Source organism: Gymnodraco acuticeps, unplaced genomic scaffold (assembly GCF_902827175.1).
Source record: "Gymnodraco acuticeps unplaced genomic scaffold, fGymAcu1.1, whole genome shotgun sequence".
NCBI lineage: Eukaryota > Metazoa > Chordata > Actinopteri > Perciformes > Bathydraconidae > Gymnodraco > Gymnodraco acuticeps.
Window position 1 is genome coordinate 165,863 of NW_022990152.1, and position 10,812 is coordinate 176,674.

Genomic DNA, 10,812 nt, shown 5'->3' on the forward strand with positions numbered 1-10,812 from the left:
GGATGAAGAAGATGTCAAACTCTGGACCCATTACTTGTAATCAGATCATGGTTTTTCATGACACAATGGACAAATCTAATCATTCCTCTGTATCTTATCTCTCACTGCCAAGAGAAGGAAGCCTACATTTATTTTAAATTGGGTTATGACTTTGTGATTATTCTGTTTTTAGCATAGGATAGTGTTGGTACTTCCTAAACTCAGATATTTAACTTGTTTTAAATCTAAATCTGATCATTATTAACATCTATTCATGTGCTGTCCACAAGCAAACACACACACATTGAAGTGTCACAGTCTGTGACACACACATTGAAGTGTCACAGCCACACACACACAACTCTGTTTACTGTGAAGGAAACGCCTTAATAAGGGGTGCTATAAACGTGTGTTTTTTTCCACTAAAGATGAGCAGAACAAGCTATAAACAGACTTCTTAACACCTAATGGTGAGTGTGAAGCAACGCAAACACACATCTGGGTAAACAAACAGTGATACTTAGTGTTACCTGCAGTCATCCACAGGGGGCGCTATTACGCTGCATGTGCAGGTACTTTAAAACCAATACATGACAATTAGTTCAATTCAATTGCACACAACGCGATGCATAAATAAAAATACAGATCCCTGCCTCATTCACAGACACTTTCTTGTATTTCTGACTCTTATACATCAATTTATTTAATGTATTTAACACACACAGGTTTGTTATTTTATTAATATATTTTAGCATACACTGCCTTTGAATTGTCTGATTAAATGTGTAGCATTATTAAGCTCTTTAAGCTGGATATCCTGCATGAAAAGTGCACTTCATATATTAAGTTATTGTGAGTCGTTATTATGAGATAGGAAATAAATTAATACATTTAAAAGACTGTGTAAACTGCATATTAAAGTATGATGAACTTTGTAAAACTGATTTTCTTCTGTATTTATTTGAACTTTTACGCTAGTAAGGAATAAAAACGACTGTATTTTGTTAATTATTAATTCCTTTCTTTATATTAAATAGATGAGAGCAGCTTCTGATTGGATTTGCTTCCAGTTTATTTTGAGTGTACAGCTTTTACAAACTTTACCGGTATGTAAAACTTAATTTTTTTTGACGGTGCTCTACAAAACAACTTGAAGGAAGAAGGAAACAGGTCGGATGTTGAGATGGAGTTCATCACAGGACACAGATGACCCTCTTCTGTTAAATGGGCTTTTTATAAATAGAGCAAATATGTTTCCACTGCTGTGATCCAACAAAACCCTTGAAGATACCTCAGCGTCCAATCACAACGCTCCGTGTTAACCTCAACAACCAATCACAGTGGTTCATCAGAATGCTCTTCATAACCGGAGCCAATCAGATATTTGAACTTGACTAAATCAAAGGAAATGTGTCTCCTGAGGGACGAGATACTTCGCTGGCCACATATTTCATTTCAAAGGGAACATGTGGATCATTTGAGAAGAGGGTACACAAAAAGACACACTACTCTACTCATGACCTTAGCCTCAGTATTTCTAAAATCCTGGCCATTTGCAGCGACCCCTAAGTAAATAAACACACTTTAATGCAAGAAGTAACTTGCATTGGCTCGCCGTTATTTCCTGTCCGCTCCTTACTTTATATTTCTTATATATAACGGATATAACAAGCTTCAATAACTTCAATTCTGGCAAAAAAAAGCTGGACAATAGGCAGATGGTGATGCTAATTGGAAGCTAACATACTCATCAGTGTTTGTTGAAGGGTTAAAAAAGCAGAATAATGTTCCTTCATCCCTATCTGACTCCTTCCCATCTCTAAACAGAATCCCAACAGAATCATGACATATTTAAAGAGTTTTGTACAGAAATTGTAGCTCTGATCTCACAGTGAAATGGTCCCAGTTCATTTTCTATTTCCAGAGGAATGACAAGTGTTTCCCAAAAACCCGGTACACTGGATCGGAGTTATTTTTAGAGGCTGATTGTTGCCGGGTATCTCTCGGGAACGCCGATGTGTGCAGGCGCTAGGTGGGAGTGATTATGTTGGAGACGTGACAGTGGGCCATCAGGTGCTGCGGATTTGAGAGGTTCTATTTTGGGAGGAGCGCCTGTTTTATGTGGGTTTTATTGAACAAGTCTGATGCTCGTGCCTGGATTACAGTTACAACAGGAGCATGCTGTGGGTACTCTCAGCTATTGTGGTGCTTAAGTCCGTGGGTTAGGAGTCATTTGAGATCAGGTGTGCTGGATTTAGGATGTTGGGTTCATTTGATTTATATTCATTCCCTTTCCTGGATTATATCAGATTTGAAAAGTCTGACAGGGTGTACTGAATCCACGACTACAACAACAACTAAATGTGTTTGCCAATAATTGACTATTTGATTGAAATGTATAAGAGATAACACCTGAGATTCCACATGTATAAGGTAATACATAAGATTCAAACATTTTTGGGGGGTGAATCGTCTCTTTAAGGTTGAGTGTTTTATCCTGATTGAAACATTCATCCCTTCAAATGGAGAGTAGGACAGGTTTTATTCAACATTAAAGGCTTTAACCCACCTGACATTAGATTTCTCTGTATGTAATCTTATGTATTACATTAAGAGACCACTTTAATGTCATCAGAGCGGGTTTCAGAGTTGTTGTGTCCTGCGTTGTTGCTCGCCTATAAAGGCCCCCATCAGATAAAGTAGCTCTTAGACGAGGCCTCTGGGGAGAAGCTCGTTGTACGCTGCTCCACATAGCTGGCTATATCTGGAGAACAGAAAGGGAGAATGTGTGTGAAGCTGCCAACAGCAGCACTAAGTCCTCCAGAGTAAACACAGCTGATGGGGTAAACCATCCTTCTTCACCCCTAAAATGCCCTTCCTATTCCTCTCTATTCATCTCTACCGCTTTCTCAAACAGCGTAGCACACTTACTTCAACACAATGACATAATGAATACCGGCGTTATAATAATGCAATCAATTCATGTCCAATATTAGTGTCAGCTCCAGCTCTGTGCAGGATGAAAAGTGGAGTCTTTGTAATTCAATATATCCTCAACACTTCCTTCTGTCACAGCTAACATGCAGAGCCAAACATTCCTGCGTTAATATCGTACAGTGAAGAGGAAGAATTGTTAGACTTAGTGGCCTGCTTTACATCTGCATGAAAAACAAAGCAGTTTTCACAAATCGAGACAGATTGGAAAAGGAAAATATTAACTGATGTATAAATTAAAAGGTTTTCGGCATTGGCTTACTTTTCAGACCTTGAGGTTGCAACTTGTGTTAAACTCACGCATGTATTAGTTGGTTTTTCTGCATCCTTTAATATCACCTACCTACAGTAGTTCCTGAAGAAACAAACCCAACGAATGCGTATGTGCAGGGCCTGTTTTCACTCTGAACTTAAAAAGTATATCCGATACAGAGCAGATCAGTGCCAAATCCTCCCTTGTAAATACCAGATGACCTACCTTTGAATACTTCTGATTCTGCACAGTGTAAATGAACCAAAACAATGGAGATTAAGGGGCGACTCCGTTGTTTATCTTCATGTTAGAGCAGAGGGTTCTGTGATTTCTGTATTTCATTTAAATGTCTCTAGTGTATAAGCTGAAGTTTAGTTCTAGTCTCAAAAAATCCTGTTAACATCCGTTCCATTTTTCATGAGCATGTGGTCAGTGGTGTGAAAAATGTCACGAGGGAAACGTATTTTACAAGAACATGACTGGTTTTCCTTACCCAAAGCTTTCTCTCTCACTGGCAGATTGTCTGTTTCTCCTGCTTTGGTTTTCTGTTTCTCTCCCTCTGCATCTCCCTCTCTTTTCACCATGTAAGGCTGCAGAGAACCAACCACTCGCTGCTGGGACAGAAAAACAAGATGAAAAAGGGAGAACTGTTTTCTTACAGGACATTTTTTAAGAATGATTTCTTAGCTAGGTCTAAAAGTAATGTGTTTGTGAAGAGGGGAGATGATAAAACTGAACCATTGAGGCACTAGAGTCTGTCAGATATACATACATTTTAATAACACTGGAAATTGATCACACATTTAGAATTTCTGCCCTTTTGCTTGTGTCAGAATAAAGTCACTTCTTCATATTTGACTGTGTGTTAACTAATAGATATCACCATGAAACCTCTCCAGCTGATTCCTTACATTAAAACCACTCTTTTTTTTTAATGAAATTGGGTTTTTAAATATGCAAATGAGGCCATATCTAATGCTAACTTTGGGTGAATTTAGAAGAAATATGAAGAAGGACATTTTCTTCCCACAAGTCAGAAAGAAGACATGGTGTGGAAGCCAAAACTTGGGCACAAAAAAGTACAGTCCTTTTATTATGTTAAGGGCAGTGTACGAAAAAAAAGACCTTAAAAACACGGTGCAACAACAAGACTAAAAAAAATACAAATTCAGCTCGATGTTCCCCTATGAATAATAAATAATTGATGTGTTTACATACTTTTTACTTCCGTCTAGACTTATCTTATCGTATTCTCCTGCTAATAACACCGGTCTGCTTTCTGCTTCCCCAAAAGGAGGATCGCTGTTTCATCTTATCTTTAGACGAATACACACATGTGACAGAAGAGGCTGAGAGACACATATCTGCTGTGACTGAGTGCATTACACACAGCCTGTTTACACACACACACAGTCTCCTTTTAAGGCGGATGCAATGCTTTCTGGGCCACAGCGGGGGGGTTATTTTTACTTTTCCCGGACTTTTTAGAAGGGCTTGTATGTTTTGATTCCTCCCATGTGGAGGATCCTGCAGGACTTAACCCCAAAACAGGTCCTTATGTATATTTATAGTGATATACGTGGGTATGCATCTATGGAGTATGACACAAAATACACATTTTAAACGTTACCATGAAGGTTGGCAAGATAAAAGACTTTAACAGCATCAATTGGATTCTTTGATCTTAAAAATTAGCACATAGGAGAAGCATTTTCAATAAATGTTATACAATAGATTCTCTGGTGCTGTTGTGCTCTTGCTAACAGGCACATACATATATTATTTATTCAACAGGAGCAACAATAAAAAAGCTGTTGTTGTTGTTGTTACGTGGCTGGATTAAACCAGCCTGATGATACAAGCCACATTTAGATTATGCGGCTATTTAGGAAATTATTTTGTCATGGTCTGCTTCAATATCAGGATCCCAGAGGATCAATTTGCGGGCTCTTTGCTGGTGTGGTCATGGCCGAACTGTATATTTAGAGGCTCCATCAGCTGTTGAGTGTTTATCAGGCTGCCAGGATAATGAAGACAATAGAGTACATGATGTTTGATTGGGAGCCAAGCTGCCAGCCGGCTCAGGAATCCAAACAAGGTGACCTGTGCAACGCTTTAGGATGCTGAAGGGGCCGCAAATAAATGGATGAGCACAAGAAGAGTCATTCCCCCACGTAGCATTGTTAGTTGTTCTCTGGCTACATACAAGTGCATCTTCTAGGGCACTTGGTATAAGAATAAGAAGATAGGGCCGTCACGAGACTTATATTGTAGAATATATCTACAATTACGTTACAAGCTTATTAATCAAACAACTTTCAGATTTTTTGACACTAACCTAAATTCTTCAACAAGTCTACACTGTGATGCATGTATGATTCATCAGACATGGTCCAACCTCGGCATCCCCACTCTCCTAAAATATTTTCTAGGATGTCCTGCCTCCCTCTCCCTCCCCCCCCGCTTCCCCCTCCCTCTCTCACATTGTGTTTACAGCATTGGAGAGCGATGCATATCTGACATTTCTCTCTCAAACTCCCAGCAGCTCTGTTCTCATCTGAAAGGTAAGAACCAGCATCCTCTCCTCACATCTGCTCTTTATTTCTAATTTCATTTTAGGGTAGTAGATGGGGAGATGATAAATGATTATAAGGCTCAGAATCAATAATAAGACTTGAACATTCATTTAAATATGCTAAGTATTGCTATTTCTAGTAGTTTAATGACTATAAAGCACTTCTTATGGCACCCTAATGGCTTTGTAATTAGTCCGTCGGTTAGATTAGTAGATTGATTTACTGTAAGGGTAACTATGTGTTACAGAGGGAAACTGTGTAAAATCACTGCTTCTTATAAAAAAAGTCCTTGTTCACACACAGTAAACTCTGCGCAGAGGGCTAGGAGGGGGAATGGAAACTGGACTGAAGTTCCCAGAGGGATAAACAGTCCTCTCCACTTCTTACATTCCCATCTAAAGCACATGATTTTTCTGAGCGCTCATCAGCTCAAATCTAAAAAAACATGTCATAGTTTTACAGGAGCAGACAATAACAAATCATATTGGCTTCAGAAAATCAATATGAGATGTTTTTTCCCCCGGATATTCATCCTGTGATCTTGATGTGTGGACTTTTCCATTCTGGCAACAGATTTAGTTGTATTTACGCTATGATGACCTCTGGACGCAGAAGACAAAAGCCAGCTAACAGGGATGTCCAGTGATTGAGAAATTCAATACACAATAAAGAGGAAAAGTATATTGATCAATAACAAAATATGCAAATGATGCAAAATAATAAAAAATTAAGCTCACAGGGAAAATGGTAAAGATTTGAGAAAAGTGTGTAACAGAGACTATAATTCTTCAGATGTAATAAGAGGCTTATTTGGGGGTCTTTGGGTTGTGACATCTGTTATAATGGCTACTTAACATCGGCTTTAAGAAATGACAAAGCCTGGGAGTATTTACAGTCAACATTTCACTTTCCCTTTTTTTGTGGAAATGAGGATAGAATATATAGAATAGAATAGAATAATAGAATATATCTTTATTGTCATCACACATCAGTGCAACGAAATTCAGTTGGCATGCAATACATAACATAAATAAGAACACATCCATAAAAACAGTGATAAAGCAGAGATAGTAGCAATAATAATCAGGGTCATCACAGATTACTTGCACACAGAGAGGAAAACAGGAAATGATTGACAGTCGGCACTCGGCTCATAATGATGTGGCTGATGTGTGTGGACGAGTGGAGGATAACACTCACACACACCTCAGTCCCTTAACCCCAAAGGTTTCAAAGTAATGACACAAAAACAGCAGATTTCTCTCAATTTCTCTGATTCAGGGGACAAAAGCTAGACAGGGGCCTCATAATATGCCAGGAATTACTGATATGTATTGTTTTTGGGCAAGTCTGAGCTTCTGTTGATGCTGAGGGAAGCTAAAGACAGGAAGCAAATACAGACATGAGACAGGGGGTGAACACTTTAAAATCAAACAGAAAATCTAACTAAACTAAGCCTCTAAATGCAGGTAATTTCAGATAAACACTATTTCAAACTACGGCGCATTTCATTTCATATGCAGCGGCTGTCTAAGTCTCCAGGGCTTATGAATTAAACCCAAAAAAAAAAATCAGGTCGGACGTTTAAGGTCTCAAAGCTGACGTGCACTCACAGTTATCCCAAGAGGTTTGAAAAGGTGTGTGCGTGGGTGTGTGTTAAGGTAAAGACTAAAGTGAAATGACAAAAATAGATGTGTGGAAAAGGTAATAAATGGCTCTGAGAAAAATATATAGTAAATGCAGTATTGATATTACAAGCAGTGAAAGAATACACTTTGTTTAAGCAACATCCGCAGGAAAAATAACTTAGAAATCAGACTGGGTATTTTTCTTACCTATGCAATGATTGACTACTTTCAGATACAAAGATAACTAGCCTAGAAGCTTTATTTTATATTTAATACAATCTCAAAATGAGGTACGTGTTTCACTTCATGTCTTTTCATAATGCACACCTCCAGTCAGTCACATTGTGTTGCTGCCTCTACAAGAGTCTGGATCAACACATCACCAGCCGTCCACTGGCGCCTCTGTTATCATCACACCATGTGCTGCGATACACGAAGGTCAAACAACATCTCAACAGGAGGCATTACCACAGGAGGGGGCTAAAGGGATTCATTTGTTTTTGTTAAATTCAAAGGCAAAGTGAGATTGAACTATGTCGTTAACATGCTTTTCTTACTGTCTGTGTTAAATGTAATTAATATCCTACTTTTGATCCTTCATGGTGTTAATCTTATCTTTCCAGCAGCAGAGAGAAGAGAAGAGGCTTAACAAGGACTTAACCATTTTATGCTAGTCTACCAAAAACACCTGACCTGAGCTCACCTGCAGCAGTTTGACTTCACCTGAAACCAGCCTGAGTTTCTCGCTGCAAACAGGCCCAGCAGCCTGACCCAGCTCTCTGCTTTCTTAACAAAAATCAATCAAAATCTAACCTGTCCCCATGGAGCGTGTCCAGCACATGACCAAGTCTGCCATACGTCGAGCATCCATGATCGAGGTGACTCCCCAGGCCAAGAGGAACCTGCAGGAACTCTTCGTCAACTTCACCCTCATCCTCATCTGCCTGCTGCTCATCTACATCATCGTCCTGCTGAGCAGCTGAGGGCCACAGGAGCCTGACACCGTGCAACATGGCAGATCTCTGTGGACGAGGGTTGGGTTGAGATCTATTAAGCAATAATTTATCAGCTCCATTTTTACAGCTTAATTCCTGACAGCTATGAAGAACGATCATGTGGTCCATGTGAAAACAATATCTGGCCAAACCCTGTTAAAAAATGGGAGCTTCCCTGCCTCTTTTTCTTGAGGGAATGATCCAGCTTCAATAGTTTAAACTTCCCTGAAACATTTCATGTATTTTTATGCTGCTCTTTCAGTCCCTGCTTACATTAATAAAGTGTTCAGGTTGATTTAACCTCTTTATTCAAGCCATGTTGCATTTCAGTGTCTCCTGCTTTAAGGGAAGTATATGTAATATTGCATTACAATGTATGAAAAAAGACTAGACTTATGTTAAATATTGTGTAGAGTTATGATATAATAACAGTAAACTCTAGAAATCTCTAACTTGAATCAAGGAGTTTCATTTGCTCAACTTGTTAATGTGTAAGCAGTCATAAAGGACTAGTGTTAAGCCACATATACAATAATATGCTACACTTTTGAAGACATAAGACGTATTTTAATTTACATTTTAACCAGATAAAGGGTTTCAGTCAACAGGTGTCTGAAAAATACCTTTATGCACATTTGGCACCCTGTAAACACTTCCTCTGGAACTTATCTTTGAAAACAAATTGAGCTAACGTTAGCATTAGCTCGCAGCCACATCCAGTCAAACCTTATGAAGAATGTGAAACTGCTTTATTCAGAGTCTTTACTGGTTTTACTCACCGTTTCCACTTGTTTTGGAGAGGGTCTTTCTGGTTAATTCGGATTGTCGTAAAAAAATAAATAAAACACGCCTAAATGTCTGCATATTTCGTAAACAGAGAACCAAGATGATAATGTTAGCTTCTGAGCTAACGTTAGCTGTTAGCTCGCAGCCCCTACATTCTATGTAAGCCGAATTGCGTTGGAAAAATAATGAGTTTAAACATGAAACAGTTTTATTTAGTGTTTTAACTGTTTTTCTCACATTGTACATTATTTTCGAAGAGAAGTAGAGCACTGTGGCTAGTTCGCTCGACATGATAGTGTAAGCATTGGAGTGAGAGTTCATGTGTTTGAGCTGAGCATGCGCAGTCTCATTAGTTATGGCTTCTACGTAGTTACCTACCTTACCTGCATGTGTTCCTAAAGGTGCACATGAACATTTCTCTCATTTAATTCACTATGTGAGTTATGGACTACTTTGCTTGGTTTTTAAAGTGTGCAAATAGAGATTTGTAAACATACGCTCACCACAAACAACCTGATAAAGACCTTATGAGTGTATAAGTTGTTGCAGACTTCACTTAGCATGGTGTGATTTCACTTAATGTTGTTATTGAGGAAACAAGCAGTTCTTATATGTGTTTAAAGATTGCATCACCTGACTTTTAAACTGAAACGCTAATGGTCAGTGAAATTAAAGTGTTTTCTCTTTCTGGAAGTGTGGAGAATTTGTTTTTTAATGTATTGCACCTACTGATTTTACATTTTTGTAATGTGTACACACACGTACAGTACACACGTACACACACATTAAAAAGAGCACGACAGATGGCTTTATCTCACAATCATAATTTACTGTTCCATAACATACAACAGAAATTATATAAATATAAATAAATATTGTTGCTATAATTGTTATATATTTTTTACTTCAAAAAAGACAAGACAGACATCATTAAATAATAAGTCACAAAGCTGTATTCAAATCACTTTCAACTCAAATACAAACTGTAACACATTTACCATTTCAGTTTATTTCCTAAAGTGTAAAGATGTCACAATCTTTTCTTCCAGTTTTTTTGCGTTGAAAGTGAAGGGAAAAAAACCCTGATCAGCAAATCGTCACATACAACATTTTAACAAACAATTCAGATTTAATGAGTTGCAGTTTCTATGGTTCACTGATGGTCTGTTGATGCGTTTTAAAATAAAGCACATTTCCAGTTTCCTCTGCCAGGCTTTGAGAAGCTGTTCAGTTTGAAAGGTTACAACATTTAAGACAAAAAGACATACATCTCAGGGTAACAATGGACAGGGTCATGTGATGGTGAGAAACGTCTTTAGCTCAGAGAGAAATCGATCAAATGGCTCAGAGGAAAGGACATACATTACTCTCCAAACAATACAGAAAGTCAAAAAACAAATAAATAAATATTTCAAATATTTGATATTTTATTTGTACACGTTTCTTTGTTCATAAAAAACAATAAATAATATTGAAGATTATGTGATATGTGTATATAAGCTTTGAACCTCAACTTTTGAGGCGACATTGACGAGAAAGTGCAGTAACAAATCAAAGTGCAAGGGGAGATTTAAGTATCTGTAGTAAAAGGACAACAGAGC

At 38.1% G+C, this 10,812-nt stretch overlaps 1 protein-coding gene across 2 annotated transcripts; it reads left to right on the forward strand.

The window, feature by feature from the left end:
* The first annotated feature begins 5,719 nt into the window (after nt 1-5,719).
* Nucleotides 5,720-9,904, forward strand: pln (phospholamban). 2 transcript variants are annotated; one of them, XM_034217334.1, is made up of 2 exons: nt 5,720-5,790; nt 8,054-9,904. In XM_034217334.1, the coding sequence occupies exon 2, from the start codon at nt 8,252-8,254 to the stop codon at nt 8,411-8,413; it is 162 nt and encodes a 53-aa protein (XP_034073225.1). In that variant the 5' UTR covers nt 5,720-5,790; nt 8,054-8,251; the 3' UTR covers nt 8,414-9,904. The 2 variants fall into 2 exon arrangements, with proteins under 2 accessions (XP_034073225.1, XP_034073226.1); XM_034217335.1 differs by having other exon boundaries at nt 8,057-9,904.
* The last annotated feature ends 908 nt before the right edge of the window (nt 9,905-10,812 follow it).

Excerpts from the sequence above, each read along its gene's own strand:
- pln (XM_034217334.1), top strand. The coding sequence starts at position 8,252 with ATGGAGCGTGTCCAGCACATGACCAAGTCTGCCATACGTCGAGCATCC.